At 35.4% G+C, this 19434-nt stretch overlaps 1 protein-coding gene across 8 annotated transcripts in view; it reads right to left on the bottom strand.

Annotated features, from left to right (window-relative positions):
• CCDC171 (coiled-coil domain containing 171) overlaps positions 1-19434 on the bottom strand; it is a 327536-nt gene that overhangs the window by 242152 nt on the left and 65950 nt on the right. For all 8 annotated transcript variants that reach the window (XR_011492812.1, XM_070480539.1, XM_070480537.1 and 5 more), the window contains 2 exons: positions 16333-16493; positions 9812-9950 (listed from right to left, as the gene is read on the bottom strand). Coding sequence is in view for 7 of the 8 variants with exons in the window: in XM_070480539.1 (XP_070336640.1) it covers positions 9812-9950; positions 16333-16493 (300 nt within the window). In the remaining variant the exon portion in view is untranslated. The remainder of the gene's footprint in view (positions 1-9811; positions 9951-16332; positions 16494-19434) is intronic.

Genomic DNA, 19434 nt, shown 5'->3' with positions numbered 1-19434 from the left:
AATTTTATTTAACTTTTCAAAAAACCAGCTTTTAGCTTTGTTGATTTTTGCTATGGTCTCTTTTGTTTCTTTTGCATTTATTTCTGCCCTAATTTTTAAGATTTCTTTCCTTCTACTAACCCTGGGGTTCTTAATTTCTTCCTTCTCTAGTTGCTTTAGGTGTAGACCTAGGTTATTTATTTGACTTTTTTCTTCTTTCTTGAGGTAAGCCTGTATTGCTAGGAACCTTCCCCTTAGCACTGCTTTTACAGTGTCCCATAGGTTTTGGGTTGTTGTGTTTTCATTTTCATTCATTTCTATGCATATTTTGATTTCTTTTTTTATTTCTTCTATGATTTGTTGGTTATTCAGAAGCGTGCTATTTAGCCTCCATATGTTGGAATTTTTAATAGTTTTTTTCCTGTAATTGAGATGACTAGAATAATTTCAATTTTTTTGAATTTACCAAGGCAAGATTTATGGTCCAGGATGTGATCTATTCTGGAGAAGGTTCCGTGTGCACTTGAGAAAAAGGTGAAATTGATTGTTTTGGGATGAAATGTCCTATAGATATCACTTAGGTCTAGCTGGACCATTGTGTCATTTAAAGTTTGTGTTTCCGTGTTAATTTTCTGTTTAGTTGATCTATCCATAGGTGTGAGTGGGGTATTAAAGTCTACCACTATTATTGTGTTATTGTTAATTTCCCCTTTCATACTTGTTAGCATTTGCCTTACATATTGTGGTGCTCCTATGTTGGGTGCATATATATTTATAATTGTTATATCTTCTTCTTGGATTGATTCTTTGATCATTATGTAGTATCCTTCTTTGTCTCTTTTCACAGCCTTTATTTTAAAGTCTTTTTCTTTTATTAAAGTCTATTTTATCTGATATGAGTATTGCGACTTCTGCTTTTTTTTGGTCTCCATTTGCATGAAATATTTTTTCCAGCCCTTCACTTTCAGTCTGTATGTGTCCCTTGTTTTGAGGTGGGTCTCTTGTAGACAGCATATATAGGGGTCTTGCTTTTGTATCCATTCAGCCAGTCTTTGTCTTTTGGTTGGGGCATTCAACCCATTTACATTTAAGGTAATTATTGATAAGAATGGTCCCATTGCCATTTGCTTTGTTGTTTTGGGTTCACGTTCATACAAACTTTCTGTGTTTCCTGACTAGAGAAGATCCTTTAGCATTTGTTGGAGAGCTGGTTTCATGGTGCTGAATTCTCTCAACTTTTGCTTGTCTGTAAAGCTTTTGAATTCTCCTTCATATCTGAATGAGATCCTTGCTGGGAACAGTAATATGGGTTGTAGGTTATAGGTTATTCTCTTTCACTACTTTAAGTATGTCCTGCCATTCCCTTCTGGCCTGAAGAGTTTCTATTGAAAGATCAGCTGTTATTGTTATGGGAATCCCTTTGTGTGTTATTTGTTGTTTCTCCCTTGCTGCTTTTAATATTTGTTCTTTGTGTTTGATCTTTGTTAATTTGACTAATATGTGTCTTGGGGTGTTTCACCTTGGGTTTATCCTGTTTGGGACTCTCTGGGTTTCTTGGACTTGTGTCACTATTTCCTTCCCCATTTTAGGGAAGTTTTCAGCTATTATCTCCTCGAGTATTTTCTCATGGCCTTTCTTTTTGTCTTCTTCTTCTGGGACTCCTTATGATTCGAATGTTGGGGCATTTCACATTGTCCCAGAGGTCCCTGAGGTTGTCCTCATTTCTTTTAATTCTTTTTTCTTTTTTCCTCTCTGCCTAATTTATTTCCACCATTTTATCTTCTACCTCACTTATCCTGTCTTCTGCCTCCGTCATCCTACTGTTGGTTCCCTCCAGTGTTTTTGATCTCATTTATTGCATTATTCATTTTTAATTGACTCTTTTTTATTTCTTCTAGGTCCATGTTAAACATTTCTTGCATCTCTCAATCCTTGTCTCCAGGTTATTTATCTATAACTCTATTTTGTTTTCAAGATTTTGGATCACTTTTATTATCATTATTCTAAATTCTTTTTCAGGTAGATTCCCTATCTCCTCTTTTGTTTGGCTTGGTGGGCATTTTTCATGTTCCTTTACCTGCTGGGTATTTCTCTGCCTTTTCATCTTATTAAGATTGCTGTGTTTGGGGTGGCCTTTCTATATTTTGGTAGTCTGTGGTTTCTTTCTATTGTGGAGGTTTCTCCCAGTGGGTGGGGCTGGATGTTTGGCTTGTCGAGGTTTGCTGGTTAGGGAAGCTTGCGTCGGTGTTCTGGTGGGTGGAGCTGGATTTCTTCTCTCTGGAGTGCAATGGAGTGTCCAGTAGTGAGTTTTGAGATGGGTCTATGGGTTTGGTGTGACTTTGGGCAGCCTGTATATTGACGCTCAGGGCTATATTCCTCCATTGCTGGAGAATTTGCATGGTATGTCTTGCTCTGGAACTTATTGGCTCTTGGGTGGTGTTTGGTTTCAGTGTAGGTATGGAGGCTTTTGGATGATCTCTTATTAATTAATGTTTCCTGTAATCAGGAGTTCTCTGGTGTTCTCAGGTTTTGGGCTTAAACCCCTTGCCTCTGGATTTCAATCTTATTCTTCCAGTAGCCTCAAGACTTCTCCATCCATACAGCACTGATAATAAAACTTCTAGGTTAATGGTGAAAGGATTCCCCACAGTGAGGGACACCCAGAGAGGTTCACAGAGTTACACGAAGAAGAGGAGAGGGAGGAAGGAGATAGAGCTGAGCAGGAGGAGAAAGGGGGATTCAAGAGAGGAGAGACAGATCTAAGTTGTACTCTGTTCCCTAAGTGTTCTCCGCAGCCCAGAACACCCACAGAGATTCACAGAATTGGACTGAGAAGAGAAGGGAGCGGGAGGAAATAGAGGTGATCTCGGGGAGAAAAAGGAGAGTCAAAAGGAGAAGAGAGTGATCAAATCAGTAATCACACTCCTGAGTAAAAATGGGTACTGAAGGCTGGATTCTTAAATGTCCAAAATTGATATCAAATACTCCTTCTGAAGACAGTGGGCTGCTTTCCTGGGTGTCTGATATCCTCTGCTAGCAATCAGAAGTTGTTTCGTGGAGTTTGCTCAGCGTTCAAATGATCTTCTGATGAATCTATGGGGGAGAAAGTGGTCTCCCCATCCTATTCCTCCACCATCTTAGCTCCCTCCTCTAATTTTTGATTAACATGTTTCATTGTGTGACAAAGAGGAAGTTGAGGTTAAATGTTAAATTGTTGACTCAACAAACTCTGCAATTCTAAACATTCAAACAAGTTTAAAAGACAAAACTGTAGAACTCCCTTTTTTTTTTTGCCTTGGACATAAGTCACAAGAATTCACTTCTTTTTGCCTTAGAATAATTTACATAAAGAGCTTTATTACTATAGAAATAAAAGTCCCTTACTGCTGTGTTGGCTAACCAGATGATGATAAGATGAACATTCATTCACCATGAATCCAGGACTACTTTAGATGTCATGATGAATCTAAAACCAGTATAGAAAAGGGACTAAAAATATCAAAATACTCAAAGAAAGTGCAGAAAAATTTCTGACTGAAAGATCTTAATGTATTATAAAAGAGGAGTCAAAGTTGGTTACAAAATATCTTTAACCAGAAAGAACAATGAGCTGACAAAGAGTTATGTTATATTATCATCTTGGTACACAATATTTCACACACTGCTAAAGTAAATGAATTTCTGGCTTAATCTAACATGTCATTCTATCATCTTATCTTTCTTTGAGCCTATAAAAACTGATCCCTCAACTTCTGCTTATCATGTATGAATATCATTCATAGACAAGTATGTAAATAAAAATTTCTAATATAAACTTGTGAAAAAATATTAAAAAGCATATGCATGTATTTATATCTAGAAATTGGCCAAATGAGTCCTGCTGATCTGCAACAGAAAAGTTGACTCAAACCATAAATAACAATAAAAACAATTAAGGGGTACTAATAATAAGGTTAAAAGTATAGAAAAAAATAGGTAAAAAAATAAATACTTTATTTAGTCACTAGATTTGTTGAGATTAATGAAATTAGTTTTTTAAAAACAGGTCAAACTCTTGTAGCAGTAACACATAATGCTTATCATTTTTGAATGGTTTTGAATTCAAGTAAATTAGTTTTTTAAATTAGTTTAAATATATTTTAAGCCATTACAAAGGAATTCTGAGTAAAAACAGAGGCATATCAGAACCTACAACTGATGTCACATACTTATGCTTCACCTTTTCATTTTATCTTCCACTTAGTTTTACAGAGGCAGTCCATTTATAAGGATTCCAAGAGAGTCTGCTCAGCTAAACTGAATTTGATACGGTTAGCTTTCATCATCATCACCAGCTACAGCTTCTCCTTGATCATAATGACAATAACTAACCTCTCTTCTTCATAAAATAGTTTACTCTTTCTTTTCCTCCCTGCTTGTCTATGCTGCTTCCATGGATGTGAGCATTCTATGATCCAACTGCTTATGCCATATGATGAAAGGTTACCTTCCCTTACACAGCTACACAATTAATTTACTTTTCAGAAAATGCCACTATCCAATCTGAATATAGGCTTTGACATATAAACATCTTCTTCTCTCTCTCTTCCTCTCCCTCTTTCTCTCTCTCTCTCTCAGACACACACACATACACATACACAATACCATTTTATTTCTTCCAAGACCAAAATTAAGGTTTGAATTTTCAAAATTTAAGATTTTTATATTAATAAATATCAGAAAACTGAATGAAAAAGTTTTATGCCAACAACACAAATTTAAAAGACAGCCATAAATGTACATTTAAATACACAAACACATACACATGAGATAAGTACAACTCAACAGTATTAAATTTTTAAGGACCACTAAGAGAGATATGTTTATATTAGCAAAAACAATGCTCATATAAAAATACTATACTATTGTGGGTAAAAAGCAGGAATCAACAAGTTTTTCATAAAAATTCAGAACAGAATATTTATTAGACCATGAGTTTTGAATGCCTCCTGCAAAATCAGAAACATGTCCTTCTAAAGCAAACCTAACAGATCATTTGATGCAAAAATATTGTCAAGAAACACTAACTTTACCTCAAAGCATAGCAATCAAAGCACTTTCCAAAATCCTATCTAATACCAGCAATCATTATTCTTATATAATCAGTCAAGCCCCCAAAGTATAGGGAAAAAATATACACTTGACCATTTTCAATCACAAGTTCTTTAGAGAATAAAATATTCTTTGAGCAAAACCTCATGAGAACTAGAATTCCCTTTTCAATATATGGTCTTCTCCTAGAGCTGTAACTAAATATTACTGAGTGGCAGAAAAACAAATCTCAAGAAATGACGGACTTAAAAAAATTTCATTGTAGAAAGCACAAAGCAAATCGTAATAATGCCAATTTGAAAATGATAGCTCCCCTGCTTCAAGAGAAGCAGATATAAAAACTCACAGTAATGACTAAAAGACCCAAATGGATCTACTGAGCCTCTGGTGGGCTTTAATAAGCATCATCACTAAACAGCTTAAACTAGAAATTCAGCTTTATCTAGTAGCTGATTAAATCATTATTAAATTCAAAGAATTTAAAATTAATAGTTCAATTTTAATCAAAACTTTTTAAAGTCAAATTCATAACATGAAGCTACTTTTGTTAAATCCCTAGATGTCCTATGTTGAAATTCTATTAATACTGTGACATTAAAAACAATAATAATATACTACTCATTTGTTAATCAGATCTTCTAAATCCATAAATTGAGTAGGAGAAATTTCACAAATATAAAACCACAATTAATGTTGGCTGTATTCCTTAAATACCAAGAGAAGACTCAAGAAACCCAGTTTGAACTTTTCCAAAATTACACTCTATATTTAATTTTTATCTCTTGTAACAGGGGAGCTATCACTTTGCAACCAGTTTATTAACTCTGTGTGTATCCTGACCTAGATGATCTCGATGGCTTCTTTCAGTTCTCAAAGACTAAGCGACCTTCAGTTTTACAATTGTTTTTTTAGTCTCAAAACTTCCTGAAGTCTTTGCATATTACTAATAACATCTTGGTCTTACTAGTAAACCTATAGAGGAAAATGGCTTTAATTTTCTCTTACAATGCAACAGAGAAAATAAAGACCAAGACTTGAATAATGGCCACGAATGTGACCTAAACTAGAAAACAAGCTGTTAGCTCAAAGGGAGAGAAAAATGACCTGTAGCTAATTTATACTTCCCATCTATATTCTATAAAAGCTGAAACTACTATGCTCAAAAGAAATATAACTGTGGGAAAGACACACTAGGGTACGCAGGATCATAGGATGTCATTAAAACAAAGTTTTATTTCCAAAGGCAAAAAGTAAAAGCCTCCTCTTATGTCATTCTCTCTTCAGTCAAAAACAATTATGAACTCAAAACAAAAATAACAGACAGACTGTGAGGATGCAGAACCAAAAAAACTCCATTTTTATGGTTTAAAATTTTTACTTTGATAGATATCTCTTTAGAGAGAAATTTATAAGATTACCCTCCCAACTCAAAGGCCACTAACCTACTAAAAAAATTAAAGGAAATAAAGAAATATGTACCCAAAAATATATTTATGAAAAGCAATAGATGAATTTTTTATTAAAAAGAAAATACTGTACTTACTATTTAAAGTAATAGCATTTTCATTAAGACACTTCGCTGGTGGCTCAGATGATAAAGAATCTGCCTTCAATGCAGGAGACCCAGGTTCGATCCCTGGGTTAGGAAGACCCCCTTGGAAAGGGAATGGCTACCCACTCCAGTATTCTTGCCTGGAGAATTCCATGAACAGACTTTTTTATTAAAAAAAAAACACTACACTTACTATTCAAAGTAATAGTATTTTCAGTAAATAAATTTTCATTAAATATTTTTTAAAATTTCATATTATAGTCAAGTAAAGAGACTGAAGGCAACTGTTCTAATAAGAATAAAACAGAACAAGCTAAAAGATAAAGCTAATAATGCATGCTAAGTCGCTTCAGTCATGTCTGAGTCTTTGTGACCCCATGGACCATAGCCCACCAGTCACCTCTGTCCATGGGATTCTCTAGGCAAGAATACTGGAGTGGGTTGCCATGCCCTCCCTCCAGATCATCTTCCCAACCCAGGGATTGAACCCACTTCTCTTACGTCTCCTGCATGGGCAGGTTGGTTCTTTACCACTAGTGCCACCTGGGAAACAAAAAAAAAAAAAAAAAAAAGCGATAGAAGAAAATAAGACATAAAGCTAAGGCTTTAAGGGAGATGAAGAAACAGAGAGGAACATATGAATAGTTAGGCTGAACCATATGAACTGTCGACCACTTAGGCTGCAATTGAATTTGTTTCTGAACATCCCATTGGCTCTTCTACTAGTCAGAACAACAGTTACAGGTTGAGTGTCAAGGGTTCAAATAAGCAAAAGGAGGTTATGAATGAGCTGCAACTCACCTTTTTTCAGACCATCCACCAAACTGCGAAAGTTAAAATGTAAATACCTGTTGGTATCAAGTAAATTATTTGTAATCACAAAGCATCCTGAGCTCAGTGGTGAATTCAGCCAGTCCTCTTTTATTTTCTACCTTGTCACTGGAGTGCTAGAAGACCAGAGTCAGGAGGATGCACACCAACTTATACTGGTGACTAGGCCTTCACCACTGCATTCTCAGTTACAACTCTCTTTCCAAACTATTTGATTACAGTATCTAATAAGTAAGCACAGCAAGACTAAGACTCAGCTCAATGACTCTAACAAGTTTTTCTCCACCATGATTCACCTTCCTGAACCAGGAGTGAAGAGGTGGGTCGCCCATGGAATTTAGGGTAGCACATCGGTAAATAGGCACTATAGTATGCTACACAGTGAACAACAACAACAACCCTTCAAAAACAAACCAAATTGGGTTCTACTATACATATGATTCTGCAACATTTTTCTTTCTACTCAATACAGCAAACTTTGGGAGATGGTGAGTGACAGGGAGACTGGTGTGCTGCAGTCCATGGGGTCACAAGTAGTTGGACACAACTTGACAAATGAACAACAACAACTGCTGCACAGAGAACTCTAAACTTCCTAAAGCCCCACATCCAGTGTACTCAAACTATAAACTCAACCAGAGTAAAAGCAATGATATCAATCCCTTAATCAGAACAAACTGGATATCCTGAGTTAAATGGAAACAGAACTCAACGTTAGAGGGTATACAGACATTCGTTAAGGAAAAAGAAGTGTTTCAGTCAATGTGGGTCAAAAATATGAACAACCAGAATGGAAGCAAGAAGATATGAAAATAAATAGCAAGAAGATATGAAAAATAGGAAGCCAAGAGTTCTCTAATATGACTGAAGCAAGACAGATAGAGGATCACCTGCCTGTATATAATATTGGATCATTTGAACATTATAAAGAGTTTAAATGTTATCCCATCATTACTTTTCTAACTATCATTACTATTCTAACTATGAATGTTCTAATGACATTCATCATTACCTTTCTAACTAGGCAGCATTGATTTGGCCACCACTTCTTAGTATAACCCTGAGTTTCTATCTTATTGGACAAGGAAAAAAATATTCATTTTCCTCAAAAACTAACATCACTAAGAGCTGTGGAATATAACTGAAAGTGAAGTAACCAAGTCTCTGGGAAAGGTATATATGTGGGGAACAAGACAAAGAGGAAGCGAGGTACTACCATGAACGTCAGGGCCTCCCTCCTGAAGTTCCCAACAAACAGCAGAGTGGGAGTACGCTGCATCAACCAAATAAACAAATCCATCCAACAAATGTTTATTGAGGCAAGTACTACTGTGGAATCTTGGCATGTAAAACAAAGTTAACCTCAATGCACTCTCAATTTCTAGGCAGAGGTAATACCCAGCAGACTTTGGTGTTATGATGGAGATACTAAACTAAGAATTAAAGGAACACAAACTTGGGAGGGGCAGAACTCTGACTTTAGGTGGATGAAAAAATAAGAAGAGATGGAACCACAGAAAGCTTCACAGAATGCAAGACATCAGAGGTGTCTTGCATCACCATCATAGAACATTTATGAATATTAAAAGAAAAGAAGAGAATGAGCATTTCAGACTTGTGGGTCAAAAAATGTGAACAGCCTGAACAAAAGTAAGATGACATGAAGATACATCATGTGTTTAGGAAGGCAGGAGTACTTTAATGTGGCTGATGCAAGATAAAGAGAGGACAATAGCAACAGAAGAAGCTGGAAAAGTTAACACAGAGCCACAAAAAGTGCCTTAGATTACACAGCAAGAAGCCGCAGCTTCTCTGAAAGCAACAGGGAGATACTGATGGCTTTTTTTAAATTTTTTTTTTGGATGGCTTTTTAATAAATGGAAGGTGACAAGAACAGATCAATACTTGAAAAAGATAAATTTGGTGATGGTGTGAAGGCTTGATTATTGGGGAATGGAGACAGAGTGATCAGGTTCAAAATGATTATAAAAGGGAGTCTTTGAAATCATTAGATCCACTGATTTTAAACCCTAACCCCACTTCCATGTAGGTAATACTGTTTTACATACTTTAAAAAAGAAAGAAAAACCCCTGAATAAATTTTAAAACATTCTATAATTCAGATGTTCTAATAATTCATTTCATTTTCCTAATTATTTCAAAGAAGAGAGGTTTTATTATGAATAGCTTTGTAGTAAACAGCATCCCCAGTTTTAAATTTTATTATCAATGTCACTCAAACTACTTTCATACAATTATTTCATGGCATGTAGTTGATTTTTTTTGAGAAAAAATCCTATTAAACACCAAATTTGACCCAATAAAGTAATTGCCATAGGGTTTTCTTTTTTATCTTACCATTACAAGTTCTTCCTGTAATTCACTGCAACTTTTCTCGTTATACTGGAGTCTCTTTGAAAGGTCTAGAATTACTTTCTTCTGTTCCTCAATTTCTTCATTTAGTTTCTTGTTTTTGGAGAAATACTCTCTTTCTAATCTGAAAAGTTAAAGTGTCAGAGCAGGTTTTTCAAATATGCTTTTATCAGGTCTTACTATACAACTTTAACACAAAGGACAGATGTACTATATATCATGGTTTCATGCCCAAAGCTTTTAAAGACCACTTCTCATTTTTGCAAACAAAAAGAATTGTACATTCTTAAATGAAGAACTCTAACATAATAATACCCCCATGTTGATGACAAACATTTGTACTATACCCAAGGCTAAAAGCAAAATGGATTTGGTTAGTGTTGATTCACCATTATTTATGATTAACAAATCCCACCCACCACAGTTGAGTTAGCTCAGAGACTGCCTCAAAACAGAAAACAGTCCTATCAAACCATTTTCAAATTAAAGTATAACTTGAGAAATGACACAAAGTTTTATTTCTGAGTGTCCATGCAAGCAGAACTGGTACAGTGAATGAAAAATCCAAAACCAAAGATAATTTTAAAAAATCATTCATGTTCACTGTGAAAACATAAATTTCTTTTCAAAGGATTTGCCTGCCTATTTACATTTTGCTCAAGCTAGCATTAAATTGTATTTACATTCTTTTTGGACATAAAATGACAAGCAGTTTGGAAGTATTTTAGTTCAACTTTTGCTGTGGTTCAAATTAAAGAGTTGCCACTATTTTTAATCTGACATCTTCCTGATAAATGCAGTAAATCAGTTTCCTATAACTTTTAAGCTACAATATTGGAGGCAAGGTGACTCAGTATAACCAAATCCACACTGTGCTCAGGTTATAATCAAATGAAGAGCTCATTTTTGAATGGCACATGATCTTACTCTGATCAGTCAACATTTCTTGCTCTAGAGTGGAACAGAGACAAGCCTAGTGCCAACTCTTTTGTATTTTCTTCCTTGAATCAAGAATATTGCACGACTGGGGATTCCCTGGTGACTCAGTGGTATATAATCCACCTGCCAATGCAGGAGACTCAGGTTCAATCCCTGGTCCAGGGAGATTCCACATGCCAAGGAGCAACAAAGCCCATGTACCACACCTATTGAGCCTGTGCTCTAGAGCCCAGGAACTGCAACCACTGAAGCCCCCATTCCCTAGATCCTGCGCTCTGCAACAAGACAGGCCACTGCAATGAGAAGCCCATGCCCCACAACTAGAGAGTTGCCCCCACTCACTGCAACTAGAGAAATAAAGTTTTCTTAAAAAAAAAAAAAAATGAATATTCCATGGTAGAGTGGGTAGAATTTAAACACTTATAGAAAGATTAGATGAGATATTTATATCAACTTCTCAAAAAGCAGAACTAAACAACAAAATTGGATCAAAGTAGAGAAAAGATAAGAATATCGATCCAGGAATCCCAACATATAAATAACACAAGTTCCAGAAACAAAAGGTAAAGAAAATGGAAAGGAAAAAATCAGCAAAGTAATAATGCAGGAGAATTTCCCAAAAATGAATAATTTAAAACTCTAAAATTAAGAGAGTTCAGTGAGTGCCCAGCACGAATGGAAAATAGTCCCGGCCAGGCCCAGCATCGTGAAGTTTCAGAATACCGTGAACAAAGAGAATTCCACAGTGTCCACAGAGTACAGAAATACACATTATGAGTATTATTTTATCATGTGTTATAATGTAACATCACTAAACCATTTCAAGACAGGCAACTCTGTTTCCAGACTTGGTGGCCACTCTGTGCAAGTTTCCAGAGAAAAGCAAGGGCCACAAACAAAGAATAGGGAATCAAATATCTTCAGACTTCCTGATAGAAGAACGGAATAAACAGCCAACTAAACTATGACAAAGGGTAAAGATCAAATACAGACATTTTCAGAATGCAAGTTTTAAAAGTTTTCCTCTGATGTGTATTCCTCAAGAAACTACTTTACAAGGGAGTAAATCAGACAAGGAAGATGGGCATGAGATTAGTAAAGAAGAGATCCAATATCAAAGAGGAGTAAAGAGAATGCCAAGGATGATGGTGAAGAGGAGTCCTAAGGATGACTGTGACAGAGCCTGTAAAACAATTTGTCCAGAGAGAAGGTAGTTGAGAGAAGAGTCCAACAGTGATACATCTTAGAAGAAACTTACGGCGATAGAATTTGAGGTGCAGAAACATAATGGGAGATTTTCAGCTCTGTTAGAGAGTTTCAGAATAATTTACTGATTGGTGCACACAAACTAATCCAACATAAAATGAGATATTAACTGTTCGTGCATTTGATCATTCAGGAACTCTTTACTTTGCAGCTGTGAGCCAAGCACTAGTCTGGAGGTCAGGAAAAGCTGTGAACAAAACAAAGCTCCTCTCTACATAAGAAGACAGACAATAAACAATAACAAATATAAGATAACATTGCATAAAGGAAAAATAAATATGAGGGGTCAGAAAATTGTAGGAAAAATATCCCAAAACACAACCCTACTGAAAGGATGGGAGGACGGAAGAAATAAGCATGTGCTAGATGGCAGAGGTGTACAACAGAGATAAATAAGTAGAGGCCAACAGATAACATCTAGAGATAGAAATTTTAAAAAATGGCACAATATGCATGTTATTCAGCAATACAAAGTTAACCACCAAAAACAGCTTGTAAGAACTGAAGTGGTTGCTTCAAAGGAGAAGAAACCGGTCACAGAGAGCAACGGGGTAACAAGACATGGCTTTTCATGAGCTTAACAGTACTATTTTACTTTTTAGATTATGTACAAGTGTTAATTGGCGGGGGTAGTATGATGAAAATTCAAGGAAGCCCAGTCTCTTTGAATCCAATAGAAAAGAGTCAGGACTTGACAGATGGAGGATTTTGGCAAGAAAAGAAAGGGAAAAGGAAACTTGTAGTTAAGATGCCTTCTTTCAAAAAAAAAAAATATATGCCTTCTTTGATACTGGATTCCCATTCTTTTCCTTCAGAGTTCAGATAAGAATTTAACAACTGTGCAGCTGTTTTAACAAATAGCCATCTTCAGGCCATTTTTCAGCAAGAATATGAACAATAATACTAGCACCATGGGTTATAATACTTTTGTTCTTTTTACACTTTTGGTTGATATATTTAGAAAAATGAAGAAGTCCCTAAATATTGAATGGAATAAATTAAATAAATTTAGATTCAGTCTGATCAGTATCACATCTTTGACTAGTGTTATTTTAAACTGAATTTAAACTTAAACTAGATTTAAGAATTATGAGGATCTTCTCCCTACCACTGCCCAACAATCAGTTACCACAGTTAGTGAAAATCTGACATTTGAAAGAGCTAAAATAAAAAGATTATTGAAAGATTTTAATTTTATACTGCAAGTTTTCAATGGAAAAAAATTTACAACTAAGAAAATTTATTAGAGAAATATAGAGCATATATATTCTATCTAAAATTATACATTATACATTTGCTAATATAGCCTGTTATCATTCAAATTCCTAGCTGAGTTCTTTGAAAGGTATCTTTGATACATAATAACTTTATTTTTTATAATATTATATGTAATATTCAATATATAATAGTATGCTAAAATATATACACATAGTCCATCTAATACATATGTATGTGTGCATGCTTGCTCAGTCGCTTCAGTTGTGTCTGACTCTTTGCAATCCCACGGACTGTATAGCCTGCCAGCCTCCTCTGTCCATGAGATTCTCCAGGCAATAAAACTAGAGTGGGTTGCCATGCCCTCTTCCAGGGATACATATGTATATTCTACCTATACGTGCATAAATATATATTCCATCCAAAATAGTTTCACACAGGAATATTCACTGTTATGAAACTGTTGACCAAAATTAAAACTCTGAATAACATGCAGTTTTTTCCTCATGCCTTTTAACGAGATTCTCATCTAGACTTACCTAGGAGGAAACAGAAGTATAAAAACCTTAGCCACCTGCAAGGGTAAGACAGCATGTCCTCTAAAACCTCTTATCACCAGTTGCTAAATCAGTTCTACCCAACAGGTAAAACAATCTCCTACTCCAGCACTCACTGCTCTCAAAATTGTACATTAATGGTATTATTTGTAAAGATATTACTGTAAAGGTATTACTTACTCTAAAGACCTAAAATAGCAATTCTCACTTTGAAATACATTATCCAAAACTTAGAACTACTTTGAAAAATTAATTCTTGAGAATTTGTGACTCTAAAAGATTTTAAAGAAGATTCCTGAAAAAGAATCAAGAATACAAGTAGTCATGTATGGATGTGAGAGTTGGACCATAAAGCAAGCCAAGGGATTGGCTTGAGGGCCAAGGAATTGATGCTTTTGAACTGTGGTGTTGGAGAAGACCCGTGAGAGTCCCTTGGACTGCAAGGAGATCCAACCAGTCCATCCTAAAGGAAATCAATCCTGACTATTCATTGGAAGGAGAGATGCTGAAGCTGAAACTCCAATACTTTGGCCACCTGATGATAAGAACTGACTCATTAGAAAAGACCCAGATACTGAGAAAGACTGAAGGCAGAAGGAGAAGGGGATGAGAGAGGATGAGATGGTGGGATGGCATCGATGGTTGGATGTCCATCGACTCGATGGACGTGAGTTTGAGTAAGCTCTGGGAGCTGGTGATGGACAGGGAAGCCTGCTGTGCTGCAGTCCAAGGGGTCGCAAAGAGTCAGACACGACTGAGCGACTGAACTGAACAAGTAGAAAATCAAATAACCTACCTAATCATCCCTCCTGTCATCTCATTCCTTCTCAAACCACAGATAAATGGAAAGGAAGTGGCTGTCATACCATATACAATGAAACAGAAGCCAGGATGGAGGAAGAGAAGTCACAGGAACTACCGAAAAGCAGTGGGCTTTAATTACTACTTACTGTTTTCTCTTTAATTCATTATTACTAACTTATATTACAGCAGTTATATAGGGATGAAGAACAGACAAGGGACACTATGTTAAAGCACTGAGGATTGTTAGTTCAGTTAGCTTAGTTGGAATACATAACTAGTATTTAGAACTGTTAGTTTCTGCTTATTGGAACACAAAACTTGAGTAAAATTTTTCAAGTACCAAAACACAGGTAATAGTCAAACAAACTCAAGGAAAAATTTTGCTCTGGGGTCCAATTTTAAAAGTACACAAATTAAAATCTTAGAGCTTAAAAGTAAGTGGGTATCTTAAAATGCTTCTAATCCAACATTTGCAGGACTCAAATCTTCAGAATACGTGATAAAGAATCATCTACCCACTATTTCAAACTTTCCAAGGCAGAGCGCTTACTAGTTCCCCCAAAGAAGCCCATTATTTTATTGTGGAAAAGCTTTGATTGTTGGGAGTACAGTCTAACTTCTTACAGTTTCACTAGTAGGTCATAATCATTACCTCAAAGCGACAGTAAAGAAGCCTGTGCTATACACTACATAAATGTGCAGGTTCAGGATATGGTTCAAAGGAGATAAAAGTGTACAAGTCCTTAGAATACCATTCACAGAATATCATCTAAATCATTCTAGAAGAAGCAAGAAAACTCAGTCAAGAATTACTCATTCAATGTATTATAAGCATTACTAATAAAGGTAATCACAAGTTCTAAATTTTTTCAAACTTCAGCCTTTCAAGTGCCATCTTTATCATTTCTGCCATACAACTCTAAACAATACTTTTTTAAAAATTAACTCACGTTGTAAGTTAAATTTAGTATTTTAAAAGGAAACTTTATATTACATCTGTAAATGGAAAACCATTATCTGCCATAAATAGAAATGAACATTAAAAATAAATACATAACTAATGTATTGACCTATTATCATGTTTTATACCAATGGTGGTACACATTTCTCTCTCTGGGAGGAAATGGCTTAAAACATGTACTATTTGAGCCACTATAAACTTCTTAAAGCATTTCACAGGACTGTTCAGATGAAAGACTTCTGAACTGAAAAAGATTAAAATCAACAGGAATCAGAAAAATCCTGACCCTCCCACTAATAGCTTTGTGTCCTTACCCTCTTTAGGCTCAATTTTCACATCTGCAAAACAGGGATAAAAAATTGCAGCTACCTCATAGGGCACTAAATAAATTAAACAAAGGCATGCAATGCTAGGTATGAAGTGAGCCACACACACGCTAGCCCCAGTAGCAGTATTATTCCTATTATTTTTACAGTTTGAGAAAATCTCAAACATTACCCATTTACCATATAGCTCACTTAGGAGACCTAAAAGTCAAGGCATTAAAGATACTGTATTACATCAGCAAACATAATACAAAAATACATTAACATATTTACTTTCTAATATAAGAAAGTATTTCTGCATTTCTGAGACTACCTGGAATTGCCATAATACTTCAAAACCCAACAGAGCACTTCTATATTAACCTACTACTCTGCATTCATACTCATGTAGATTTCATAAACTCTTAATATTAGAGAGTTTCACAGTATAATACTTACACGTTTAGTTTTGCAAAGCTCTCCTGTGCATTATGCTTTTCTCGCTCATATGCACTTTCAACTTCTTTGAATTCATTCTTGATCATTTCCAAATCGGCAACAGCTTCTGCTTGGCTGGCCTTCTCTACCTGCAAAGCTCCTTCAAGGTCTCGAATCCGTAACTACCAGATGACAGAAAAGTAATTGAATCAAGCAAGGAAACACTTGTACCAATCTCAAATTGAGTAGAATACTTTATCAAACAGCTGATTATCACTCATCCAAACAAGTCTTTCTTTCTGGTTTTGGTTTAAAACAAGGAAAATAAACAAGAGGCAGTTTATTCCCTTTCTCAATATGTGTAGTAGAAAAGAAGAAGAGTGGAAGAATACAGACTTAATTGTGCTATGAAAAAGGACAGGCAGGTACCATATAATCTGTCCCATCAAAGTGCCTAATTTTGATCTAGTAGCTCATTTGAACATTTCTTTATAAACATAATAAATTAAGTGGTTTTTGAAAACTGGAGGGAAGTATCCTTCCCCTCTTTTGAGAAATATTATTATATGAACATCTTTATGAGCCTAACAAAGCTAATAGATCTTTTTATTCTTGGGGATTTCTTACTGTAGAAAAGTAAAATTTTATTATCAAACAACACTATTTGACTAAAATATTTATGGGTGTAATAAGATGATATCTGGGATTTGCTTCAAAATAATCTTGGAGTGGAAGAGTATAAGAAGGTTAATAGCCAAAACACAATTGGCCTGTCAGGCAAGTCATGAAGCTGAGTGATGGGTACACAGGGAGTTCATTTCACTCTTCTCTCGACTTTTGCATGTACTTGAAATTTTACACAGTAATCTAGATTTCCTGCCAACAGTAGAATAGATAAAGTGCACACCCATAAAAGAATAACTTATAGCTGTAAAAAGGCAACAAAACAACTTCTGAAAAGTTCTCCAGGTGGTTCTCTATGTAGTGTTAACATATACTGGGAAGAGCAAAGTCCAGAATATTATACGTAGTATGCTGTATTTTGGGGGGAAAAAAAACAAGAAAAGATAGCAGGCAAGTGAGGAAAACAACAGGAGGGACAAGAATAAAAGTTTTTGACCACTTAATTTTGTTTTGATTTCTGAACTACATGGATATTTTATCTTTTCAGAAAATTAAGTTCAGAATAAAAAAAATAGTTTGCTAAAGCTCAAAAAATGAGAGAGGTAGGAAAAAAAGGCTTTAAACTAGATAGAAAATGTGCTTTAGAACCATAAGACTCAGGTTTGAGTCACAGCTCTACAAATAACCTTAAGTGCCCTTTGGCATGTTAAACTCCAAACACCTGAGGGTCCTCATCTGTAAACAGTAAATAATAACAAAAAGAATATACAGATTCTACAGGGTGGCTACAAAGATCTAATGGGACAATATCTATTTAATATTAATATGTATTTAACATTAAATATAAATACATAATAATTATTTACTAAGTGTTTAGATAAATATTTATTAGGTACTTAATATGTGCCAGGCAATGAGCCAATGCTCATGATATATTATCCAATTATCATGTATACAATTATACATGATACAATTATCATGAAAGTACACAATCTTAGCTCCTTAGGAGAGGACAGAGAGGCACAATGTGGCAAGTGCTTCCTGTCACAGTAACAGGCCCAAAGGGAGCTCTGTAGGACACAAGCCTCCTAGGAATGGCAAAAGGCAACCTGAGTTAGGAAAAATGAACTCACCAAGAAACGAAGCCTAGGAAATGCTTCCTAAATAAATCCACACAAATAATAATCAGCAGAACTATTATTTCTAATTATCCAAAAAGACTTTAATTGAAATATTTGTTCGCTTACACTAAACTAAGGTAGTAGACTAGATACAGCTTTGTACATTTTCAAATTTGATCTTTCAAACTTTATTTTTCTTTGTTGCTATGTCTAAATCTATTGAAGAATATACACAAAAAGATCTTAATGACCCAGATAACCATGATGATATCACTCACCTAGAGTCAGATATGCTGGATTGCTAAGTTAAGGGGGCCTTACTTAGGAAGCATCACTATGAACAAAACTAGTGGAGGTAATAAAATTCCAGCTGAGCTATTTCAAATCCTAAAAGATAATGCTGTGAAAGTGCTGCACTCAATATGACAGCAAGAGGGGGGACCGGGATGGGGAATACATGTAAATCCATGGCTAATTCATTTCAATGTATGACAAAAACCACTGCAATGATGTAAAGTAATTAGCCTCCAACTAATAAAAATAAACGGAAAAAAAAAATATGCCAGCAAATTTGAAAACTCGGCAGTGGCACAGGACTTGAAAAGGTCAGTTTTCATTCCAACCCCAAAGAAAGGCAATGCCAAAGAATGTTCAAACTACCTCCCAATTGCACTCATCTCACACACTAGCAAAGTGATGCTCAAAATTCTCCAAGCTAGGCTTCAATAGTATGTGAACTAAGAACTTTCAATGTTCAAGCTGGATTTAGAAAAGGCAGAGGAACCAGAGATCAAATTACCAACATCCTTTGGATCATAGAAAAAGCAAGAGAATTCCAGAAAAACATCTAATTCTGCTTCAGTGACTACAATAAAGTCTTTGACTGTGTGGATCACAACAAACTGTGGAAAATTCTTAACGAGATGGGAATACCAGACTACCTGGCCTGCCTCTTGAGAAATCTGTATGCAACCTAGAATAGCCAAAATAATCCTGAGAAAGAAGAATGGAGCTGGAGGAATCAATCTGCCTGACTTCAGACTATACTACAAAGCCACAGTCATCAAGACAGTATGGTACTGGCACAAAGACAGAAATATAGATCAATGGAACAGAATAGAAAGCCCAGAGATAAATCCACAAACCTATGGTCACCTTATCTTCGACAAAGGAGGCAAGGATATACAATGGAAAAAAAGACAACCTCTTTAACAAGTGGTGCTGGGAAAACTGGTCAACCACCTGTAAAACAATGAAACTAGAACACTTTCTAACACCATACACAAAAATAAACTCAAAATGGATTAAAGATCTAAATGTAAGACCAGAAACTATAAAACTCCTAGAGGAGAACATAGGCAAAACACTCTCTGACATA

This window comes from Odocoileus virginianus, chromosome 18 (genome assembly GCF_023699985.2).
Source record: "Odocoileus virginianus isolate 20LAN1187 ecotype Illinois chromosome 18, Ovbor_1.2, whole genome shotgun sequence".
Classification (NCBI taxonomy): Eukaryota; Metazoa; Chordata; class Mammalia; order Artiodactyla; family Cervidae; genus Odocoileus; species Odocoileus virginianus.
Note: the sequence above shows the minus strand (reverse complement) of the source record. Positions and strands in the feature narration are given on the sequence as shown.